The sequence below is a fragment of the Vitis vinifera genome, chromosome 6 (genome assembly GCF_030704535.1).
Source record: "Vitis vinifera cultivar Pinot Noir 40024 chromosome 6, ASM3070453v1".
Lineage (NCBI taxonomy): Eukaryota > Viridiplantae > Streptophyta > Magnoliopsida > Vitales > Vitaceae > Vitis > Vitis vinifera.
Window position 1 is genome coordinate 2,379,629 of NC_081810.1, and position 26,015 is coordinate 2,405,643.

Sequence of the window (26,015 nt, forward strand, 5' to 3'; positions counted from 1 at the left end):
AAAATATGATAAAAAAAATAAAGAAGATTTTCAGAATTAGATTTTACCATTTTAACCAAATAACTGAGATTATAAAATAAAAAATAATAATTTTGTTTATGGAGAAATTTTATTATTTTATCCCTTTTAATACAAAAAATAAAGAAATTAATTTGTAACATACAAAATTAGTAAATTGTATTAATATAAGAGATATTAAAGGCCTACTATCAGCCCCTTAGACCCTTGACTTAACCATTGAGGAATAGGCCTCATGGGTAGGGTTTGAACCCATGAGAGTCTAGGATGAAAGTAGGGAAATCCTGGAGGTTTGGTGGTTCAAACTCTAGGAGTCATGTGAGGAGGCCACGAGCGAGCCAGACACGCACCGCGAGCGCACCATGAGCAAGCCAGACGCGCACCGCGCATGCACCACGGGCGAGCCAGATGCACACCACGAGCGGGCCAGACACGCACTGTGCGCGCACTATGGGCGAGCCAAACATGCACCGCGTGCGCACCAGATAGGCATCGCACGCGCACCTGACTTAGGTGGTGTAAATAAAGGCTAAGGGATTTGGAATTTTAATTTATAATTATTTTATTATTCCATTATGTCTCCTCAGACATATTGATGTCTCCTCAAGAAACAATGAAAACGGTTTGTATTGCTCTTTAAGGCGGGGGTAGGTGACTCAAAGGAGGGAGCCACCAAGAAAAGCCTTGATCGCACCAAGGGGGCACCATGACACGGCCTTAGGTGTGCCTAAGACACACGACGCGACTCGAGCACACACACATGGGCTCCACGACATGTGTGGTGTGCACCCCATGGCCGCAACGGCACAGGGCATGGTGCAGCCTACCCCTTCCCCGAGCAGGCACGAGAGCACCTAAGCCTTGTGCGGTGAGCCAGCCGATGAAACCATGGGAGCAATGCCATGGTCTGATGGCTCCAAGCAATAGCTAACTCGCACCAAGATGCCTATGCACAGCACAGGGGTGCAATGCCATGTACACCAAGAGGGATCAACCATGGGCGCAATGCTATGGCTCGTTGCTGGGAAGCTGGAAGCAATCAACAAGCCCAAGCCATGGGCACCTAAACATGGCACAGGCTCACACATCAGTGCGGCGAAGGCACACTAATGCACTAGATACTTGGTCAAATGGTTGGTGCACGCTGCCTGGCTCAGATGGCCTTGATCAAAGACATGTTGATGGGCACCCGGTCACAAGAGGCACCTTACGGGGGAGGGGTCGACTTGTTAGGGGGACTCACTAGCAGCTTGGCGAACAAAACCTGAGGAGATGGCGGTGTAGCTAGCTAGTGGCAGCTAGATCAGTGACCAAGTCAAGCCATCATTTGACCTGCAATTGGCTGAGGGATGATGGCTGGTGCAAGTGGGTGGCATGTGCAGGCCACTATCTGGGTGGTGGGTGGTTATGCAAGGCAGTTGAGGGCAGTTCTGGCCAGTTGCATAACCATATAGTTGGCTCCAAGATTTGAAATAGGAAATTCAAATTTGTAACTGCAGCTTGAGTCGTTTAAAAGGGCTCCTGTAGCCTTGAAACAGATAAAAAAAGATTGGGGAAAGGGTTCCTTCTCGTATGCTTGGGTGAGAGCATTGCACTCTGGTTCATGAAACAATTTTGTCTTGTAAGAGTGATTAATACAAGTTGGAAAAGGATTCTCGTAACCTCGTGTGTCCTTATTACTTTGTTTTTTATGTGTTTTACTCTGTTTGTCTAAACGCTGGGAAGGAAGGTTGGCTAAGGAAGGGTCCTTAGCACCGGGTACTCATGAAAAATTAAGTGAGATATTCAAGGGTGTGACACCTACCGAGGAAGTGTTTTTAAAAACAGTTTTTTGTTATTCAAAATAAAAAATATAGAAAACACATTTGAGAATTGAAATTATTTTTTATTTTTTATTTTTAATAATAGAAAATAAGGTGTTTTCAACTAACTTTTTTAGTTGTTGTTTTTTTTTTTTTTTTTTTTTTTGCTTTCACTTATTTTATGAGTGTTGTTTTAAGAAATTATTATACAAATATGTAAAATAATTAAAAATAAAATATTAGATATAAAAATTATTTTTAAAACGTGTTTTAAAATTTAAAAACCAGTTAAAATTATTTTAGATTTTGAAACAAACTTTTATTTTACAAAAATTAAATAACAGTTTTCAAAAACTATTTTTCATAATCATTTTAACTCAATATGCCTAAGAGTATTGTTTTGAACGGTTTTTTAGAACAGTTTTATGCTTTCAAAAATAAAAATCATAGAAAATATGTCAAGGCAACTAAAAACTATTTTTTGAGTGTTGTTCTTAAAATATAAAATAAAGTGTTTTTAGATAATATTTTTTAGTTATTTTCATTTGTTTAGATTTATTTTTCTTATAACTGTTTTAAAAAATAACTATACAAATATTTTAGATTTTTAAACAAATTTTTGTTCTTTAAAATTATAAAATAATTCTCAAAAATTAATTTTTAGAATTATTTTCAAAAATTATTTTTCATAATTATTTAAAAAACAGTTACTAAAGAGACCCTAAGGCTCATTGGTATAAAAAAAAAACAAAAAAAAACAACTATTTTAGAAAAATTGTTCGAAAGCATCTTTTGACAATTTATTTTTAAAATATTTTGATTTTTGATAAATTTAAGATATTTTTTATGTTAAAAAATATTTAAAAGGCCAGAATCTTTCATAAACAACTATATCAAACTCTTAAAGTGAAAATTGAAAACTTCAAAAAAAAAAAAAATAGGTATCTTTAATAATGCTTTTAAAAATATTTTTCAAAAATTAATTAAAAAAAAACCGTTACTAGGAAAAGTCAAAACTTTGTTTTAAAACTCAAATATAAAAAATGATTTTATCCACTTATTTTTGTTGATCAAAATATTATTTATATTTTTAATTACTTCTTAATATATTTTTAAAAAACATATTAAATTTATAATTATTTCCTAACACATTTTAAAAAATGTTTTAGAAAGTTTAGAGGAGAACGTGAAGTAAAGAAAATAGAGATAAAGAACAAATGAAGTAAAATAAATTAAAAATTAATAAATTATTTTTATATATCATTTCAAACTCATTTTACTTATTCAACTATTTCATATAAAAATCAAATGTTTTAAATATAAATATTTTTTTACTAATTTTAATTATATATTGTATTTATGATTTAATATTAAGAAGATGTATTCTAAAATGAAATCAAATTTTATTTAATATGGGTTAACCTGATATTTATACATCCCCTTTCATTTTTATTTATAATTTTCACTTACCTCTCATCTCACTTAAAATCGAAAGATATTTGATAAAATTTTAAACCTAAGAAGCTCGGATGTATTTAACTAAAACTTCAATGAGGTAAATAAAACTAACTCATAAATCAAAAGCATAATAAGTCAAGTGGCTACCAATTGAGTGGATAATGCATGAGGGTAACGAATGCAAAAAGCTGCAAAATGACAGAAGGTTGAGGCGAACAGTTGGGGAAAGGTGGGTTTGCAAGCAGGAAAGAGAAAACCTATTTGATTCTTGAAAAATCGACCAATCCAGCAGCTTGGATGATTCGATTGTCTATTCAATGGTTTAATCATTAATGTCGGTTCAATAGTTGGACGAGTCCAACAATTTGGACGGTTCAAACAATTTGATTTCGATTCAATGTTTGAAATGATTCAACTATTTAATCAAATCAATATCATGCAAGTCGGTGGTCTAATCAATTGGACCAGTCGCTACTTAACCAAATCAATACCGATGGTCTAATCGATGTGCAATATTTGTAACAGATGGCCCAAAAACATAATTTTTCCTAATGAAAATTGATACTATTTTATTTTAATTATCAAATTTATTATTTTTATAATTACATTTTATTTCCTTTATTTAATTTGGAGCAACTTTTATTTCTCCCTTGTGTGGGACCATTCGACACATGTCACAATTTTATTTAAGAGAGTTATTACTATATGACAAATTTTACTTTGCCACAAGTGTTTTGTAATATATACTCTATGGTATATTGTGATTTTTTATTTAGGCATTAATGAACATATGTTATTTTACAATTTAATTATTATGTTGTTATTAATGAGTAAAAACCAAAATATTGAAAACGACCTACCATATACTAATATTAGTAGTCTATGACTTTATGATTAACAAAGGAAAAGTGGGAGGTGAAATGTCAATTTGGATGGCCAATCTAGTATGCCATAAAAGATTCATCTCCAAACAGCTTTCCTAGAGTTATTTTCTATCTTCCCAAACAGTCCTTTGGTGCATCCCTCCTTCTAAATCCTTTCCCTAGTGTAGGTTAAAAGAAGAATCATGTGAAGATACTCCATGGTCGGCCATGAAAGGCAATGGAGGGAAGACCAAAGCTTGTCTAAGGGTGTTCACATAAAAATGTGGGGAGATGATGTTGACTTCCACAACTCACCTCATTGGAATAATGGTCGTGGCCAATCACTACGGCCTTTGGGATGTCCAAAACTTCCAACAAAAGTTAAAAGCCTAAATTATTTTTGACATTTAGCTCCAGACTAAAAGTAAAATAAAAATTGGACAAGGACCACTATTTTAGTGGCTCTCAACTTATACCCATTTGTACAAAGTTACATTTTGATAAGGGTGTGTCATGGGTCCATACTACTATTTTTTAGCTACCAATTAATAAGTTGATTAATCAATTTAAGAAATGGTTTATGCTATTTATCCAATTAAGGAAATTTGACATATAATGATGGGTAACATGCTATTTCAAATTTTTCTTTCTATTCCTCGTAGTCAAGTTTCATCGATTTAAACAAAATATCAGTCGTAAACAATCAAGTGAAATCCAATCCATAAAAAAATTGATTTATAGATAACGTTGTGGTGGTAAAGGTCACAATGCTAGATGGTATATATTAAAATACGTGTCATTCATTTAATCACATGTTGACAATGATGAAAGGGGCTTAGGTTTTATATTAATAAACACGAACCAATATCCAATTTAAGTAAGGTTTGTTTGGTTAGCATAATAGAGATAAATACCCCTACTAACATTTATATTAAGGTCACATGCTTAACATAGGTATGAGCTCGATGACAAGGTCGAGGAATATTTAAAATTTATGTAGTGGGGTTGTGACAAATGTGGAACTTAATTTAAATAAGGTTTAAAAAATGGAGGATGATATTTAAAATTGCTATATGTTATTACTATTAACTTATAATTGCTAGTATTTTTCATGTTGTTGTTCAATAAATTAATAGCATTAGGACCGAGGAAAATCTATTAATTAGGCAAATGTTGATTAATTATTGAATTATCGAGATATTGTCTATAATGTCTTATCTTATAAATTTAACATATTCACCAAAGTCAAGACTAATAAAAAATTTATTTATTCGAGGTTATTAATTTATCAAGTACAACCCTACTTCTAATTTTATGCTCATATCTTTTGTTTTACGAGTATTTTAGTTAGAAAATGATTATTGAAAATTTTATAAATGTGACATTCCTAAATTAGGTAAATTTCTCTATTCATTCCTATTATTAGAAAATTAAAAAGGAAATAAGTGTCATATCTATTTATGAATAATTTTATTTATTTATTTATATTATTAAAATTAAATAAGGAAAGAAATTAGTGCAATGCTCATTTTCACTTAATAAAATGCCTAATTGCCCTTTTTAAAATTCTCCTTATTATATACTGATTGCTAGAAAACATGGTTTGAAGGGTTGTTTTACAAATTTGTATCAATCTTCACATGTATATATTTAAAATAAATAAATAATTAAACCATGTAGTCAAATTTAGAGGCAAACTTTTTTTAAATATTTAATTTTAAAATAGAATTATAACTTAATACATTGAGACTATGTTTTTATTTGTATATTTTATCAAAAAAAAAAAAAAAGTATAAAGCAAAGATTTTGCTTCAATCTATTTTTCTTTTATAATTATTTTCTCTTTTTTTATTCCATTTTCTACTCCCTTGCGAAAAAATCAAAATTTCATAAACAAAAATATCATAATAGTTTATAATTTGATAAATAAAATATAAATAGAATTATAAGGTCTGTTTTGGTAATTATTTTAAAAAATAGTTATTGAGAACAAATTTTTAAAATCGTTATTTGATGTTTTGTAAAATAAAAGTTTGTTTAAAAAATCTAAAATATTTTTAATCAATTTTTAATATTTTTAAAAATAATTTTAATATCTAATGTTTTATTTTTAATAATTCTATATGTTTTTATAATTAATTTTTAAAATAGATTTTAGAAAACAAATGAAAATAATAGAAAACAAATAAAAAATGTTATTTGAAAATAAAAAATAATATTTTGTTATCAAACAAATTTTTCTATTTTTTTTCTAAAGAATAAAAAATTATTTTAAAAACTAATTACCAAACCAACCATAATTTTTGTCATTTTCAATACTAGAACTAATATAGAAATTAAAACTCAAAAAGACATCTTAAAAATTAAAATATTATAACACTAATTCTCTATCATATACCACTCATGATGCGAAACATTCAATAATATAAATTTTAATAAGATACAAATATATGAAATTAAGATAAAAATAAAAAAATAAAACAAAAATATGGTTACAATATTATTTAATAAATTGACAAAAATATGATAATAAAATTAATTATAAGGTACGAAATATCGAAACTATTTACAAAATTCAAAATAATGAAATCAAATAAGACCATTCGTAAAATGTGAAATAACGAAACTTTATATATATATATGGATTGACACTTTTATCATAGATCTATACATTTATTTTTAATTTTTATTTATTTTTGGCTATGAAATCCCTTGTTTGGAATAGAATTCCACAAGATATATCATTTTACCGCGAGCCAAACACACCTCATTTAAATAATACAAATATTGGTGGGAAATGGAAATAATTAGACGTTGCGGATTCAAAAGTTCAAAAAGTATACGAAACCAAGCAGAAGAGTCCACCCCTTTCTGTGCGCCACACCTTCGTCAACCAGAATCTTCTATTTCATTCTCACAAAACCCTAGCCCTAATCGTCTAGTGTCTACCCGCCATCTTTTTGGGAAACCCTAATTTCTCTCCATCCTCCCTTCCCAACTCTGCCGCCAAGAGCTCTATCCACTTCACGTGATTCTTCCGTAATCTGACGCCCGGATAAGTCCAAAGAGGTACTGCTGCATCCGCATGAGTCCATGCTCCATTGATGTCTGCTCTGCAATCTGGGAACTTTTCTCTGTCCTTTCTATTTGTTATCATCTCAACTCAATATTCTAGTACTATGCTTTCTGCTACGTTGTCAAATTTTCAACCTTTTTTTTTTCTCTCTTGAAATTTAAGGTCTTGATTTCACTTTTTCGGCTTTGCGTTGTTTTGATTCAATTTCTTTGCTCCTGAAATTTAAGGTCTTGATTTAACTCTATTCAGGTTTCCCCTGTTTTGATCTTTTTCGTAGTTTGATATTTGTACTTTTTGTAGAAAATTACAAATAGGATTTCTTGGGCTCCTTTGTTGTGAATGATTGTTGATTCTATTTTATTTTTTTATTTTGGGAATCGAGGTTATACTAATATTCGTTTTTGTTGGGTTTGGGTTTGGGTGCCCAAATGGGTTGATCCAACCCGACCCAATATATAAGAAGTGGGGGACCAGGGGGAGCAAGCAGTTTCTGGGAGTTTTAAAACTACCCGGAATCTGTCGCTATGAAGCTATCTTTCTCTGAGAAAATCAAGTATAATATTCTTCTTTCCCATCAGTTTTTTTCTTTCATTGAAGGTTTTTGGCACTTGGTATTTCTGAAAAAGTACAAGTATGATGTTTTTGGATGTATGTTTTAGCTCATTTAATGCGTACGATGACCAGTTTTTGTTTTGTTTCTTTGGGTCTTAATACGTTCCTGTTGGAGTTTTTCCTTTTCCTTTTTCTTTTTTTTTTTAATAATTTTATTGTTTAACTTATCTTTTATGTTTGGTACTCCATAAATGTTAGTATAAAGTTTTAAAAAAATATGTTTCAGCTGAGTTTTTGTGATTTAGATTAGTGACCTTTTAGATTTTAGAAAAATATTGAGGTTTTAATTTTTTATTACTGGGTATCTGGTTTATAGGGGTACAAAGTTTCTTACTTTATGTCAGCTCCTGCCCTGCTCAGGAGTGTTTTGATAATTATTTTATTATTTTATCCTCTGTTTGATTGTTGAGAAAGAAGAGGAAATGAAAAGAAACAGAAAAAATGTTAATGTTTTCTGTTGTTGACTTGTTGCTTCTTTATAGCGAGGGATTGAACTCCATTAAGCTGTATACGTGTATCAGACTCAGATGAAAAGTCTAAGATTCAAAATTTTTTTGTTGGTTGTATTATTTTTCCGTACTTTTGTTATGTTTTGTCATCAATCAGATGGAGCTCAGTTTATGAAAATATTTGGCAATTTATATTGCACTGCTTGGAGTAGGAAATGGGAAGTTGGTAACTTCAAAGATGAAGTGTTTGGCTTTGTAGTTCTGATTTATTTCTCTGTTATTCAGGATTGAGGAATAGGCATCCTTGGAATAAGGAAATGGAGATCAATGGAAAAGATGAACTTAAGTTGCCTCTGTTGCAGCCTCTGGATGGTGTTGTAGTTACTGCATCTCAACCAAGTACCATCATAGACAAGAAAATTAAGACGGTTATGTTCAAAATAGGGAATATAGCGTGTGCATCTTGTGCAACATCCATAGAATCTGTACTTCTTGAGCTTAATGGGGTTGAGAGTGTTATGGTGTCGGTGCTTCAAGGTCAGGCTGCTGTTAAATACATACCAGAACTCATTACGGTAAGTCATCTTTGGCAATGCAGCTGAATTTTTCTTGAAATGATGTATTATCCGAGTTTTATAGGGCAAATCAATTCTTTGATCATTTTGAGATCTCAGGATAACTTGGTAGCCTTTATATGGAAAATCAATTTTTTGATCATTTTGTGAGTTTTATATGGCAAATCAATTTTTTTGATCATTTTTAGATCTCATGACAACTTGGTAGCTTTTTGTGTTTCTTTATGAAGAGTTATTATTTTTCACTGGCTTCATGCAGTATAGAATAACATGAACGTGAATTTGTTTCTTAGAATGCTATTGACTATGAATGAATACCCTGTAACTTTCTTATGCCTGAGCATTTGATGCTAGTGTGTTTAATGTGTGCATGTCCTTAAGAGAGGCAAAAGCACAAGTTCTACTCCCTTAAAAATTTTGTTTGCTTCATTCCAAGTATGATATACTCTAGCAGATTTGTGGACACCTTTACAAATCTTGAGTTAGATTACTAATATTTTTATGCTAAGGTGATGTCTTATTTCCTAGATGATGAATTTATGGTTGTGGTTTCATAGTTTCTGGATGTCTATATTCTGGTTCTTTATATTCTTGAATGCTGGAAGCATTTACGTTGGAATTTTGTTTTAGGCAAATGCAATTAAAGAAGCCATAAAAGATGCAGGTTTTCCAGTTGATGACCTGCCAGAACAAGAAATAGCAGTGTGCCGTCTCAGAATTAAAGGCATGGCATGTACCAGCTGTTCTGAATCGGTTGAACATGCTCTTTCATTGGTTGATGGAGTTAAAAAGGCTGTGGTGGGTCTAGCTCTTGAGGAAGCAAAGGTCCACTTTGATCCAAGCATCACTGACTTCAATCACATTGTTGAAGCAGTAGAGGATGCTGGCTTTGGAGCTGATGTCATAAATTCTGGGAATGATGTGAACAAAGTGCACTTGAAACTTGAGGGGATCAGCTCTGAGGAAGACATAAACATAATTCAATCCTATCTTGAATCAGTAGAAGGAGTGAATGATGTAGAAATGGACTTGGCAGAAAATAAGGTAACTGTCAGCTATGACCCTGACCTTACTGGTCCAAGGTCCCTCATATGTTGCATTGAAAAAGCTGGACAGGGCTCCAATTTTTACCATGCAACCTTGTACAGCCCTCCAAGACAAAGAGAAACAGAACGTCAACAGGAAATTTGGATGTACAGAAACCAGTTTATCTGGAGCTGTCTATTTTCAATTCCAGTATTTATTTTTGCCATGGTACTTCCAATGCTTCATCCTTATGGGAACTGGCTGGACTTCAAAGTTCAAAACATGCTTACAGTTGGGATGCTCTTAAGATGGATCCTTTGCACTCCGGTGCAATTCATCATTGGTAGAAGGTAATAAAATAAAACATAAAATTACAGCTTCTTGCTATTGGTATATTTTATGGTTTGAGAATTTCTGATTTAGAGATGATTTTCTGAAACTCAATAATCTTCTTGCTTTGCCTGTGGTTGACAGATTTTATGTGGGTTCATATCATGCATTGAGACGAAGATCTGCTAATATGGAAGTTCTTGTTGCACTGGGCACCAATGCTGCTTATTTTTACTCTGTTTATATAGTAATAAAAGCATTGACTACAGATATGTTTGAAGGAAACGATTTCTTTGAGACTAGTGCAATGTTGATATCCTTTATTCTGCTAGGAAAATATTTGGAGGTTGTAGCTAAGGGGAAAACATCAGATGCCTTAGCAAAGCTGACAGACCTTGCTCCTGATACGGCTCATCTGATAGCATTGGATGATGAAGATAATGTAATATCAGATATCGAAATTAGCACTCAATTGATACAAAGGAATGACATACTCAAGATTGTTCCAGGGGAAAAAGTTCCTGTTGATGGCATTGTTGTAAACGGTCAAAGCCATGTGAATGAGAGCATGATCACTGGAGAAGCAAGGCCAATTGCTAAGAAACCTGGCGATAAGGTATACCTTTGTTGTTTTTCAAATTTCTGATGTTGAAAGACAAACCATTCTTTTTTGTGATTTATAGGTTATTGGTGGGACTGTCAATGAGAATGGATGCATACTGGTTAAGGCTACTCATGTTGGATCAGAGACTGCGCTCTCCCAAATTGTTCAACTAGTGGAAGCGGCTCAGCTTGCCAGAGCACCTGTTCAGAAATTAGCTGACCAGATTTCAAGGTTTTTTGTACCTACTGTGAGTTCATTAGTCTCCTTCATCCCAGATTCTGTTTGCTTGCTGTTTGAATCGTTTGCTCTTGCTTTAAATTGGTAGTTTTTGCTTTTCTTTTCATTTAATTTATTATGATAAGCTCAAAATTAGATTTTTTTGCTGTCAATTTAGAGATGTAACTGTCATCTGCATGAGGATATCAACTTTAGATACTTCGGTCCCTGTTCTAGTCTTTCCAGAAGCTTGTTCCTGGGTTGAAGTATTATCAGAAGAGCTGATGCTTTCTATGAGAATATATATGTTTGTGTGTGCATATGCACCATATGTTTATATATGCATATTTCTCCTACTCTTTCTTTTTTTCTTGTTCGTCAGGGTCTATTCATTTCAGTGCTCATGATGTATTAATGAGTGCATGCTTCTCTTGTGGATTGATGATAAACATACAATACAGCCATGACTGCATACCTAGCTGAATAAAACAAGGAAAAGCTGGCTCTGAATTACACTGCTTCATTCTGGAATAACAATACACTATACACACACACATGTACACACATAAATGTGTATGTATATTCTAGTTTGTGAAGCTGATATAAATTGGAACAGTTAAGACTGATTTTGAAAACATGTACACTACTTCTCCAGAGCTTTGCCTTGTGAGAAATACCCCACAAAAAAGCCTAATGCTTTTTTCTTGTGCAAATTGCTGTCATTGTTATAGGCAGTCTGAAAAGGAAGTTATGCACATCTGCTTGTTGCAGAGTGTTTAACAAACCATAATATAGAAGGAAAAAGGGAAAATATAATCTGGGATTCAGAAAATTACAAGGATGAAATTAATTGATATTATACATGAAACTACTGCCAACTACGTGACAAATGTATAAAAATCATTCCGTGTTTTAATTATTCAAATGAATGCTGGAAAATATTTTCCGTTGGTTTTCAGAAATATGCCATGGTATAAGTTGGAGGGTTGGTTTTCTTTCAATCTTGGACCAATCTCGTTTAGTTAAAAATATTATTGATAAACTCAGTTGCTAATATTTGCATTGGATTTTATTTCCTATCGTTATTATACCTGTATCCTATCATTTTTCCATCGATTTAAGAAGCATAAAATTTGTGCATTATTATAGTTTAGTACAATTCTATTTTCCAGGATGGTTGCTTGTGTGGGAAATTGATTTTGTTCATTCACCATGTGCCAGGTTGTTGTAGTAGCATTTATAACATGGGTGGCTTGGTTCACCCTAGGAGAACTTGGCAGCTACCCGAAACATTGGATGCCAAAAGGCATGGATGGATTTGAGCTTGCACTGCAGTTTGCAATTTCAGTGCTGGTGGTGGCTTGTCCATGTGCTCTGGGACTAGCAACCCCTACAGCGGTTATGGTGGCCACAGGGAAGGGTGCTTCGCTAGGTGTGCTCATCAAGGGTGGAAATGCACTTGAGAAGGCGCACAAGGTAACACCACTATTTTCTGCTAACTACTAGGGATGAACAATAGGGATTTGGATTTGATATTAAAGTTCAGTGTTTAGTACTTTGTTGAACAAAAAAAAAATGGAAAAGACCCACCGATAAGTCTGGTTTGGGGCTCAGGAAAATAGAAAAATGGGCATGTTTTCTCTTGGTATCAAGGAAACATAGATATGTGAAATGGACCTTGACAGCACAGAGTACTGGATGTTTGCAGCACAGAGATTGCTAATTTAATTTATTTATGCCATACTCCTTTTTTTAGGGACTGCTTTCCTGGATCTCAGCTGGTTGTCAATGCCCCATGTAACTCATATTAGTAAATGACTAAACAACATAGCATATAGGCACTGTGGTATTAAGAAGTATATGCTTCATCTAACCATGGCTCCTCCATTTTCATGATTTGTTGTTCCCTATTAAAACAAATAGTCTTTGTTGAGAATATAATCTACATTTCTCTGAAATGAATTGAGTCTGTTTTAAAATTCTCTGTGGGTTGCTTCTAAGATTATATTCCAACGGGAGAAAATGACCCTTTCTTGAAAAGGCTATTACCTTTGTCCAAAATAAAACAATTTGATTTTTTTTTTTCTTTTCTAGTGGGATGCCTAGGTCAGTTTAAAATACTTTTTACTGACTTTAGCTTAAAGCTAAAGTCATGATTTCAAAGGAGCAATCATAGTATTACAAAGGTTCCATTAAAAATGAAACTTCTTTCTGCATAAGCTAAAAAAAAAAAGCTTTCACAAGAAGTAACATTGTCATTGCTTCCATGTTATGCTCGTCTTTAAGCCAGAAGCTCTTTTAATTAAATTACCCAAAAACACACTCAGAAGCTTTTATTGTAGAAAAAAAGGGGGAAAAAAAAGAGCTTTTGACTCACAAGCTTATCTAAATAGCCTTATTTTCTTTTTGGAAACTATCTAGATTATGCTTGTCTTATTCTCATCATTCCATGCATCATTTCACTAAGATTAGCAGCCCATTATCATATGCATTATGACAAACAGCTACTCTTTTTGTCTTTTTCTTGATTTTTAACTGAGCATTATTGTTTGATCCTTCAGGTGAAAACAATTGTCTTTGATAAGACAGGGACGCTGACAGTAGGAAAACCAGTGGTTGTTAGTGCAGTGCTCTTTTCCAGTTTTTCGATGGAGGAATTCTGTGACATGACTACTGCTGCAGAGGTGAGTTGAACGTATTTAGAATTCTGTTTTGGTTTGAAAATTTTGGTATTTTAGTTCATTTTTTTTTTTAATTTCAGGAACCAATTAGGTAGATGTTGTAAAAGTAGGTCTGAAAGGTAGTTGCAACAAAAATGTTCTGCAATCATTGCAAATAATTCAGAACAAAATAATTGAAATTTCAAGTTTTAGTTTTCCTTTTAAAGAAAAATATATGTTTTCTTTTTCTGGTGTTTGTTGTTGTTGGCTCAAAGCAATCCATGAAAAAGAAAAGAAAAGAATGTCCTGACAACATGCCTTTTTTTTTTTTTCTGAGTATAACCGGAATTTCATGAATAATTTGAGAAATGTATGCACACTGCATATGATATTTCTGAGTTGGTTATTTGCTTGGCAATAGAATTTACTAATGCATGCATAGTTGAAAAGCAATGTATATGTATGGATTCAAGATGTTTTGCAGATTCTTTATGCTGCGGATTGAGAACATATAAAGTTGATTTCTCCATGTTTTCCTTCCACCTTCAGGCAAATAGTGAGCATCCATTAGCAAAAGCTGTAGTGGAGTATGCTAAGAGACTGCGCCAGAAGTTTGGCCCTCAAACGGAACAAATGACAGATATTAAGGAGTTTGAGGTGCACCCAGGAGCTGGGGTTAGCGGAAAAGTTGGTGACAAATTAGTCTTGGTTGGGAACAAGAGGCTTATGCAAGATTCTAGTGTGCCAGTTAGTCCTGAGGTTGAGAACCACATTGCAGAAACTGAGAATCTGGCTCGCACGTGTGTGCTAGTGGCAATTAATGGAAAGGTTGCTGGAGCTTTTGCTGTGACTGATCCAGTGAAGCCGGAGGCTGGGCGTGTAATATCTTTTCTCCACTCGATGGACATCTCAACTGTCATGATGACTGGTGATAACTGGGCTACAGCAACCGCTATAGCAAAGGAGGTTGGAATTAAGGAGGTGTATGCTGAGACAGACCCACTGGGGAAAGCCGAAAGGATTAAAAATTTACAGGTATGCTCATTTTCATACTCCAGGGTGTGGATTCATCAACATATTGCTTTTTAAGTTAGCATCCTCCTATCCATAAAAAATTTCCGCTAGATGATAGGAGTACCTTGTTTTAACTATTTATATGAAAATTGAATGCAGATGAAAGGGATGACCGTGGCAATGGTGGGTGATGGAATAAACGATTCCCCAGCTTTGGTTGCAGCTGATGTTGGCATGGCAATTGGTGCAGGGACTGATGTAGCTATAGAAGCAGCTGACATAGTTCTTATCAAGAGCAACTTGGAAGACGTAATCACAGCGTTAGACCTCTCCAGAAAGACAATGTCAAGGATCCGGCTGAACTATGTTTGGGCCCTTGGCTACAATGTGCTCGCCATGCCAGTAGCCGCTGGAATCCTGTTCCCCTTAGATGGAATCCGCATACCACCTTGGCTTGCTGGTGCTTGCATGGCTGCTTCATCCGTGAGCGTGGTTTGCTCTTCTCTCCTGTTGCAGTCTTACAAGAAACCTTTGCATGTTGAAGATGCTCGAGATGTAAGTCACAACTCGAATTCCAAATGAAACCAACCTCATGTCAATCCGCCTTCAGGATGAAGACACAAGCACTTGTGGATAAATAAATTCCTCTATTCTTCTGCCAGATGGGGCTAGAGGTGTGTCTCCAGAATTTCTTACACTGCATCTTATCAAGAACTGTGAGCGCTTTACATCTTCCAGGTTACTGAAATAAATAGTATTACAATCTAGCAACATTGTTAACATTGTAAACCTAACAATGTTTCTTCCCAGTTTACAATTTTGAAGATCATCAGATTGTGAACTGATTGAAACACCATCTTTTTGAGGAATAGAAACGTTAATCCTCGTGAAGTTATGTATGGGAAACTTTTCAAATTTAGAATTACTTATGAGGGAGGTGAAATTTTGTTATTCTGATTTTATCTACTTATTTGTGATGTCCCACGTTGTTTAGGAGAATAAATTTCTTGTACTATGTATATCATTGCTATTATGAGATAATTGCAAGAAAAAAAAATAGTAAATTTATTTATCTTTCTAACAAAATGAAATACTAATATAAATTCACAAATTAAATAAGAGAAATAATTTTGAATTATCATAATTTTTTATTGCTGATGTGGAATCTTGCACGCCACATCAGTCACCACGTGTAAAAGAATAACAGCCCAAAGCATTCTCCTGACTTCACCAAAGATCTTTGTCTCGATGTTGACGTGGGAAACAACCATCGAATTAAATGGACTAATATGTGACTTCAAGTCGGAGATGTAAATTCTCATTTTTCAACGACCAATAAGAATTCAATAGGTTTCTCACCTGACTCATCGTCGACTCAGTTTTCATCTTCCCTTTCAGCACATTTCTCTCTCTCTCTCTCTCTCTTTCTCAACTCTTTCAAACCCCTGTTCTTGTAAAATCTCCGTTGTAGATCATCAAATGGTAAGCTTGATGGAATTTGCGTTTTTAATGAAAAAATTGGTTCAATTTAATCATTAATTGTTGTGTACTTTTCCAGGGGAAAGTTCTTTGCGTTAGTTGGAAATTTTCCTGGGGAAATTCGTGGATTCGAACTTTTTTGGGGTTTTGGATAAGCCTCGACTGTGCGATATGCGTAAGAAAGTTTGAATCCTTTTAGGGCTTTTTTTTTCTATTTAATTTGAAGGGTTTCTGTTTCTAATCAGTAATTTCAGAAGCAAAGTTGTGAGGCGTTTGTTTATTTCTTAGTTTTTGGGTTACTCATCGGTTTGGTTGGTGGAAAATGGTGGAAAAGTAAAGAATAGAGATTCAATATATATATATTTTTCCGTTGTTTTTTTTGGGGGTGGGGTTTAAGCCAAGTAGTTGTATTAAGAGTGGAATTTTTGTGTTTTTTTTTCTTTCTTTTGTTCTAGATATGGAAATTTTAAGATTTGAAGGTTGATTGTTTCCCTTTTCCCTCCATTTTTCGTACTTCAGATTAGGGGTTTGGAACCTAGCGTGAGAAGATGGATAATTCAGGTATGAGGGGTGGGTTTTTGTCGGGTGCGAGTGCGGGAATTTTAGACGTTGAAACTTCTATTCAGAGGCACCAGCAGGCCCAGATGAGTATTCCACCTCATACCCATCACCATCACATGAATGTGATGACTGGCTTTGAGAATGATCATTGTCCCATGGAAGCCAAGGGCTCAACCCCAAAGGGTATTCCTATAAATTATGGTAAAGGGAAGGTGATTGCTCCTGTTAGTGTTGCAAATAATGACAATAGCAATACTAGCGACGAGGATGAGCTAAGTTACACAGAAGATGGGAGCAGTGAGAACTTCGGTGGGGTGAAGGGTAAAAAGGGCTCTCCATGGCAGCGAATGAAATGGACAGATAATGTGGTGAGACTTCTTATAGCAGTGGTTGCTTGTGTTGGGGATGATGGTACCCTTGAGGGTGTGGAAGGACTGAAGAGGAAATCAGGAATTTTGCTGAAGAAGGGTAAATGGAAAACCGTCTCTAAGTTAATGATTAGTAAGGGTTGTTGCGTTTCACCTCAGCAGTGCGAGGATAAATTTAATGACTTGAACAAGAGATACAAGAGGTTGAATGAAATTCTTGGGAGGGGAACTACTTGTAGAGTGGTGGAAAACCCTGCACTAATGGACTCCATGCCCCCAACTATCTGCTAAGATGAAGGATGATGTGAAAAAAATATTGAGCTCAAAGCATTTGTTTTATCAGGAAATGTGTGCTTACCATAATGGTAAAAGCATATCAAATTGTCATGATGTTGATCTACAAGGTTATTTTTCACCTCTTGCCAGAAGTTCAAAGGATAATAATGGTTCTGAGGAGGAAGAAGCTGAGGAAAATGAGGACTTTGATTTTGACGATTTGGATAATGAAGAGTATGATAATGCTGATGGGCATGCACAGAGTATGGGGGGGTTTCATCAAAGGAGGAAAGTGAATCAAGAGGATAGCAATGCTTGGCTACAGTATGCTGGTCGGGATAGTTTTGAAGTGGAAATGGCTGGGATTTTTGAAGACCCCGCCAAGTCTCCGTGGGAGCAGAAAGAGTGGATAAAGAACCGGATGCTGCAACTTCAAGAGCAAATGGTCACCATCATGGCTCAAGGTTTTGAGCTTGAGAAACAACGCTTTAAGTGGTTGAGATTCAGCAGCAAGAAAGGCAGGGATCTGGAGGATTCGAGGCTGGAGAATGAGAGGATGGGATTGGAGAATGAGCGATTGGTCTTGGAATTGAAGCAGAAGGAATTGGAATTAGATTTAAAGGGTCCAGAAGCATCCTTGGATCCAGCTTCTTTTTGCATTGACGGGCTACAAGGAAGAGATCAGATTGAATTGGGCAGGCATCAGTAGCTCCTGTGTACTACTAGTTGCTGTTAGAATCATGTGTGGGATCCTACTAATCCATTATGCAAGAAAACCATAGATGCTTAAGTGTAAGAAATGCATTAACCTCATAAGTGACTTATATTGCTTTAGATTTTATTGTAGGAACATATAAAATTCTCATTTTTTGCAAAGGTTTCTGCCTTAAAGTTGATGATCCCTTTTTTCTCCACCTTGGACCTATCTTGTTCTCCAGACCATGTAAAAGATGTTTGAGTTCTTGTGATTACCTGATTGAGTTTTGAAACTGTCTTTTTTTCCCTTTTTTGGCTGAAATATGTAACAGTCGAAGCTTTGCACTCTTTTTCTGTAATTTCAGAATTGGTGGTTCAAAAGGGCCTCTGAAAAACTTCAATTGAATCCAGATATTTGTATAGCATTTAGTTTGCTTGTTTTATCTGGTGGATAGTATCTTTCTTTAAGACCCTCTCAAATATATTTTTCTTGTTGTGTCATTTCATTTTGTTTGCTTGATTGTTATTGGATTCAGAATTCTGATTCATTCTCTACTAGCATTGCAGTCTCTATTATAATTATGGTTAAACTCTCTGTTTGCTAGAAGTTGCTTTGTGCTTCCCAACACCCATGCTATAAAAGGTCTCTGAAAATTTTCGAGTTAGCAATTTAGTTCTTGTAACTTCTCGACATGTTCATTTTCATCCTGTCCATGGTCATATTGGATTTGGGCTGGGTCGAAAGAGGATTAGAGTCACCTAGAGTATACAGAGAGAGGCACTTTCCATTCTACCTTGTCAAATGGCATTGGTAATACAATTTAGAAGAAACCTGGTCATTAGCCTTACTGGGTCATGAGTTCCTGTTTTCTGCGCAAAATCTTTATTGGTATTACCTGAGTTCTCGGTTTTGATCTTGTATTTTGTGACTTCCAAACAAGATCCTTTTGAGGTGAAGAAGGAAAAGAAATGAGTTTAGATGAAGCAGAAAAGGAATAACATTCAAGGAAGGGCAAGTAGTTCTTCACAGAGAAAGGGAGAGAGAGGGAGGAGATAGAGAATGCAACAGATAAAGCCACCAAGCTCATGCTGATCTCAAGGAAGGCAGAAATGCCCTCAACGTCGTGTATAGTTCTTTTCTCTGCATGCAAGTGACTGTCCTTGGTGCGATCACTTTTTTCTTTGATGAAGGTCTCCCTTACATTGAACAATAAATAAACGCATTCCAATGAAATCTTTTCACTTTGATTGGTAGGCGGACCCTGTTTGGTTGTATATGTTTGAATGATCCTTCCAATTGACCATGAATGTAGTGTTTAATTCCTGAATGATAACGGGTCTGGTTGATGATTTTTTGGGTCAAATGAATACAAAGAAAATTAAAATTGGGGTGGATTAAAGGAATATGCAAATTTGAAATTTATGAAACAAGGTGCATTAAAAAAATATTCGCCCAATAAACAATAGTCAATGCTAAGTAGTTAAAAGATCATAATTGAGAATTAACGAGCCTTTATATTTGAAATTAATGTCAACTAGTTGTTACAAATATTTTCTAGAAGCTTCGGTTGACCGTGTGGTTGATCACTTAGCCAGTTGTTAGGCATTTAAATACATTGTAGATCTTTTGAAGCATTCGAGGGACCATCGTTGCAATTGTCAACAGAATCGACCGTTCCGATATTTCCCCTTTAAATGTAAATATGAAGCATGCGGCATGCGGACGGAGATGACAATTCAATGGCAGCCTAGTAGGTTATTAAAATTAAAAATAATTTCCATTTAAAAAAAAATCAAGAGGAAATGTGTCAGCTTCCAATTGGTTGGAGTAGAGATGGCAAATTTTTCATCCTCCACCGAGCATTTGGTCAAAGCCGCCATTGTGCGCGCCAACCACGTTATTCTAGTCTTCATAGATTTTTAAAAGAAGCGACCATAAAATCTTTTTATTTTAATTTAATAATTGATAATGAAATTGGTTGTGAAATCATTTTTTTTTTCCTAATCACAAAAACGAAAAATTAATATTAATTTTTTTTACATCATATTTTAATACTATTTATACATTATTTTATGAAATGATTATTCAAATATTATTTTTAGAATAAATTATATATTTAAAAATATTTAATTAATTTATGTATATATATATATTTATTAAATGACTTCTTTTACCCATTTTAAAATAATTTATTTAATATTTGGATATAATTTTCTATTGACATTCCTTTAAAAAAAATTATAGGAAATATATAAATTATAATTAATTGATTTCCCTTTCAAGATTAACAATTTGATTTGAAACGTTCAAAATCTAAGAAAAATGGAAAAGCAATTTTCACATCCCTAAAACAGACACCCACCAACGAACTTTTCAACCATTCAAAATTGGGCCCTAGATAAAGGGATCACCAGTCAAAATCAGAGAACTTTCCAAAAGGGCCCACCTCAACTCCCATCACCGTCCATCACGCACCACCTTCCCCCAGTCCAACGCTCTCAAATCCACTCACACCATTTCCACCACTCCATCACAGATATACCCCATTGTTCCTCGATACCCTCCACTTTAAATAGCAGCTCCTCTTTCGCAGAAGCCCTCTCTTCTGCTTTCTCCATACATTCAGCCGCAAATCAGGTGACCTCTCTCTTTCTCTCTCTACTGTCTCTCACTAGGAACTGCGTTTCCATTGCTGAGATCCGCATGATCTGATCCGTTTCCTGTTTTGTGTTTGTTTTTTCTGCTTTTTTTTTTCTCCTGCATTTTATGGATTTGTAGTTAAATCGATTCAGATCTGTTGTATTTTGATTGTGGGACGTGTTTTTGTGCTCTCTTTAGATCTGTGTGTTTTAGGATTCAGATTTGTGGCTTAAAAGGTCCGTTTTTAGTTTAATTTTATTTGGTGTTGATCTGGTGATGTTGACTGTGTACTTTGGATCTGACTGGGACTTTTTTTTGTTGTTTTTGTCATGGTTTCCGTTTGATGTATACATACATACATATATAGTCTATGTATATATATACATGTGTGTATGTTGCTCTTTTTGGAATGAAATAGTGATGTAGATTTAGTTGGTGTTCATGTTGTGGAGATGTAGATATGGATTTTTGAAAAGTTACATAGATTAAAAGAAAATGGTTTCTAGAAATGTGGATAGGGTTCTGCAGGGGTGCTCGAACTTGGCCTGCAAAATCAGGAGGCTTGAATAAATAGGCTTGAGATCTGCTGGCTGATCTCACTTCAATTTCGGTAGAGCTTCAAATTAGGCTCATCACAAGTTGCTTGGTTGGGATTGGAATGCTCATGACTCCAAATAATAGGTTTGGTTAGGGTTTTAAGATCTTTTTGTCTCGTGCACTATCTAAATTCAACTTTTCATTGCGTTCATCTTAGTTTATTAATTGGTTGTAGAGTGCACATATGTCCATTACTAGGCTTCTTGATATTTGATTTTGAAAAATCAACAGACCTCCGAAATTGGGTTGGCTTGGATTTCGGGTGGTTTTGTCTATAGATATTTAAGAATATGAGGTCTATTTTATTTTCTCATTTTAATTTTAATTTTGGTTGAAAATATGTTTTGAAAATGTGTTTTTTAAACTTGTGTTCCATCTCTTCATCTTTGCTGATGTTAAAAGATCACATTTAAAATAAGGGGATGTAGAATGAAAACTGAAGTTCGGATGTATAGAATTGCATGGAGATTAATTATGTTTTATTTAGTCAATTACAATTCTGGATGATGCTGTGTAGGATTAGACTAATTTGGATTTTGAATACAGAGCCTTGATTGGGAGTTCATGATAGTGATTTAGACTTGTTACATGGTACAGGATTTAATCTTTGTTCATTGGTTGGAGATATTTTATATGAAATTCTAATTTTTACTTTATTTTTGCTTTCGCCCCTTTACTTAATTTCCATTTAATGATGGGTCAGTGCTTTTGTTTGTTCCTTTTATGATGGCAATATTGTTTCTGATGTAGTATTACCTCCCTTAGCTTAGCAAAGATTTCTGCACCAAATATTGTCCACATACAGCTTCATTATTGGGGTTAATTATCTTATGAATCTTAACTTAATCTTCCAATATCTTTTAAGTCCTTTATGCTTGTTGAGAAATTTTCTTGTAATAATACTATTTTTGGATTTTCTAAGGTGTTGTTTCTGTTTACAGTGAGCTCTATGCTTCATGTAATACCATGTTTTTTTTTTGGTGTTTCTTAGTTGACACCCTTGCTTGGGTTTTTCTCCATTTCTATCCCTGATTTTTAGGTCTTATAGATTAATTAAATTTATTAATTACTCGTGCATGCACACACACACACACACACATACATATATAGATTAATTATGCATGCAATCTCACATTCTTGGTCATTTTAATATACATACATATGTGTGAGTTATTAGTCTATGTGTCTGTGTAGATGTATGGATAGCTAGATGGATATTTAGGTCTAATAAATTCATTGATAGATATTTCTTAGTTGACACCATTCCTTGCTTGGGTTTTTATTCATTGCTATCCCTGATCTTTTGGTCTGATAGATTAATTAATTACTCAAGCATTCTTGGTCATTGCTCTTGGGTTATGTGACTCTTAATGTGCTAATATTCTAGTGAACACCAGAAAGGAACTGATATTTATAACAAGGAAATGGATCCAGTGTATAATCTGTACTACATAAAGCAACCACAGGTGACAGGCCCCAAATAATAGTTCTGTTTATGAATGCCTTTCTTCTCTAAGTAACCCCATGAAACTGTTTTATCATTCTTCTACATCAATGGTTTGATTCAGTTCTTTGTCATTCTTTTGTATTCTTATTTTTAATGCCTAACTATTGAATCTTTCTGGATTTATTTTTTCTAGCAATATTTTCATACGAGTTTAAAACTGACCATTTTTGCAGGGGTTTGATTTGAAGGCAAAATGGCTGAAAGGCACCAGCACCCAAATATTATGCGGAAGGTAGCTGGTCAGCTCCATCTCAGTTCCAGCATTTCCCAAGATGTTCATACTCACTATGGCAGTTTCCAAAGTCCTGCTCTGTACCAGAGGCGTTCTGCCTTTGGAAATTATTCTAATGTGGTATTGCAGTATCCCATGACCCAGTCATGTCAAGCTACCCAAGATCTGTCATTGATTGCCTCAACTGCTTCACCTGTGTTTGTTCAAGCCCCCCAGGAGAAAGGTTTTGCCAGCTTTGCTGTCGATTTTCTTATGGGAGGAGTTTCTGCAGCTGTGTCTAAAACAGCAGCTGCTCCAATTGAGCGTGTGAAGCTTTTGATCCAAAACCAGGATGAAATGATTAAGGCTGGACGGCTTTCTGAACCCTATAAGGGAATTGGAGATTGTTTTAGCCGAACAATCAAAGATGAAGGATTTGCATCATTATGGAGAGGGAACACGGCTAATGTCATCCGTTACTTCCCAACTCAGGTTTATTATATTTCTTGGATTATTGAGAATTGGTGTATTTTCTCCTCTTGCTTCTGTCACTTACATTTTGTGCTTATTAAATCTAAATTCTTCTCCAGGCATTGAACTTTGCTTTCAAGGATTACTTTAAGAGACTGTTCAACTTTAAGAAGGACAGGGATGGTTACTGGAAGTGGTTTGCTGGTAACTTGGCATCTGGTGGTGCTGCTGGTGCTTCTTCCCTACTCTTTGTCTATTCCCTTGATTATGCCCGAACCCGTCTTGCAAATGATGCAAAAGCTGCAAAGAAAGGAGGAGGAGACAGGCAATTCAATGGCTTGGTTGATGTCTACAGAAAGACTCTCAAATCAGATGGGATTGCTGGGCTTTACCGAGGATTCAACATCTCATGTGTTGGTATCATTGTGTACCGTGGTCTCTATTTTGGAATGTACGATTCTCTGAAGCCAGTGATCCTGACTGGAAAGCTACAGGTTAGTAGATTACTCTGCAGAGTCATCTTGTTTTACACATGTTATGTGGTTAACACAATTTCTGATCCCAAGCCCCCAAAATTGTTTTAGAAAGTACATAAATGAATCTTAGTATCTTAGTCACATACTCTGTTTTGATGCAAACTTAGAAGGTTCATACTGTTACTATGCATGATTTAAATAGTCTGGAAAAATTATAAACTAATCTACTGATTCGACCCATAGAATAATGCATTAAACATGTATATAAAAAATACAACATTGAGTTTACTCGAGCAAATATTGAAACGATGGAGTATATTGTTTGAGTAGAATATTACACCTTGTCATCTGCTACCCATGTTGATTTTCCATGTATTTATTTTTTTATGGTTTTTTTGTTGTCATTTGAGATTTCACTTTGTGAATCAATTTCAACTTTTTTCCGTGTTTGGATGATTTCAGGATAGTTTCTTCGCTAGCTTTGCTCTTGGTTGGGTTATCACAAACGGTGCAGGCCTCGCCTCCTATCCAATTGACACAGTCCGCAGAAGAATGATGATGACATCAGGTGAAGCCGTGAAGTACAAGAGTTCCTTGGATGCATTCAATCAGATCCTTAAGAATGAGGGTGCGAAATCTCTCTTCAAGGGTGCTGGTGCAAACATTCTTCGTGCAGTTGCTGGTGCCGGTGTGCTTGCTGGTTATGACAAGCTTCAGGTGCTTGTGTTGGGAAAGAAGTATGGTTCCGGTGGAGCCTAAGTAAGACCATCATTTCATGCTACTCCTTACACCCTTTAGTTCTCTCTATAGATGGTGATGAAAATCATTTTTGAGTTATTAATCTAAGAATTCATCCAAACCAATTTTTAAGCATTTGAATAACATAGCTTAGGAGGGGGTTTATGACCCAAACATTGTTCCTCATTAAACAATTTTTTGTTCCCACAAACATGATTGTTGGAGAGGTTAAAATTATCCTCTATGGATTTGAATTTATATTCAACTATATTTTTTGCTTTATTGATTTGGTTTTCATTTTCCCCTTGCTCTAATACCATATGATATATTGTTCATGGTGCAAATTTACTTTGTACCTTGGGTAGCCCTACTTTTTCCTCTCGGCCCTCATTTCATCTTCTGTACATGTTTTCATGTTTTATTTTTCATGATTTTTTTTTTTTAAAAAGAAAAATAGATGCAAATGGGGGCATAGCATTTCACTGAGATGTGCAATTGACTTAAGGGCTGTTCCCACCAGATGATAAATGTAACATATATGGGATTAAAAAATTCATAACAACTTGACACATGAAAAATATATAAGATTAAAAAAGTCAAAGTAAAAAAAGTGTATATAAATATTGCACGATGAGAGAAAATCAATGTTAGTTAAAGAAATGGTTTAACCCTTATCTAAAATAAGAAAATCTTACCAACTAGCAATTTACCCTTATTAATTAAATATATATAAAGAGATTATAATTGAATATGAAAATTAAATAGATCCAATATCCTATTGTTTGGAAAATATGTGGGATCGTAGTTTTCAAAAAAACTTTAACTAATTATTGGTGTTAAGGTAATATTTAATATTTTTTTCATATGAATATAAATTTTGTAGATAGAAATATTAGTATTTACATTCTTATTTTTATAATTTATTTTCAAATTCTATAATAATCTTCTTTTGTTATGACTATTTGGTCTTGATGATATACAAAATTAATATATATATATAAAATGGTTCACACCTAACCATATTAATATTATCTGTTTTGGGCCTAAAAAGACCTTCATAACCTTAAAACACGTTTACAAATCTATTCGATGTGGGATATCGTAATTATCCTACATATAAACACAAACGTTATGTTTTATGAGATTGTAGGGCAAAACAAATTGATACCCCTCGTAAGGTTAAACAAAACCCTATACTGGGTTAGAGATTAACTTTGATATCATTTGTAATGATTTACATCTAATCATGTAGATATTGTTTGTTTTAAGCTTAAAGGGCCTTCATGATTTT

The 26,015-nt window shown here is 34.3% G+C and overlaps 2 protein-coding genes and 1 pseudogene across 6 annotated transcripts; all 3 read left to right on the plus strand.

Moving 5' to 3' along the window:
• The first annotated feature begins 6,950 nt into the window (after window positions 1–6,950).
• On the plus strand, window positions 6,951–15,654 carry LOC132253927 (copper-transporting ATPase HMA4-like). 5 transcript variants are annotated; one of them, XM_059737367.1, is made up of 9 exons: window positions 6,951–7,210; window positions 8,564–8,853; window positions 9,484–10,229; window positions 10,354–10,825; window positions 10,893–11,060; window positions 12,251–12,505; window positions 13,591–13,713; window positions 14,239–14,724; window positions 14,863–15,654. In XM_059737367.1, exons 2-9 carry the CDS (start codon window positions 8,596–8,598, stop codon window positions 15,283–15,285), a joined length of 2,931 nt encoding a protein of 976 aa, XP_059593350.1. In that variant the 5' UTR covers window positions 6,951–7,210; window positions 8,564–8,595; the 3' UTR covers window positions 15,286–15,654. The 5 variants fall into 5 exon arrangements, with proteins under 5 accessions (XP_059593350.1, XP_059593353.1, XP_059593352.1 ...); XM_059737370.1 differs by lacking the exon at window positions 6,951–7,210 and adding an exon at window positions 7,427–7,444; XM_059737369.1 differs by lacking the exon at window positions 6,951–7,210 and adding an exon at window positions 7,606–7,770.
• A 351-nt stretch (window positions 15,655–16,005) lies between these two features.
• On the plus strand, window positions 16,006–18,508 carry LOC132253928 (uncharacterized; annotated as a pseudogene).
• A 2,022-nt stretch (window positions 18,509–20,530) lies between these two features.
• Window positions 20,531–25,006, plus strand: LOC132253930 (ADP,ATP carrier protein, mitochondrial). The gene is made up of 4 exons (XM_059737372.1): window positions 20,531–20,721; window positions 23,002–23,531; window positions 23,630–24,004; window positions 24,449–25,006. Exons 2-4 carry the CDS (start codon window positions 23,022–23,024, stop codon window positions 24,743–24,745), a joined length of 1,182 nt encoding a protein of 393 aa, XP_059593355.1. The 5' UTR covers window positions 20,531–20,721; window positions 23,002–23,021; the 3' UTR covers window positions 24,746–25,006.
• Window positions 25,007–26,015: the final 1,009 nt, after the last annotated feature.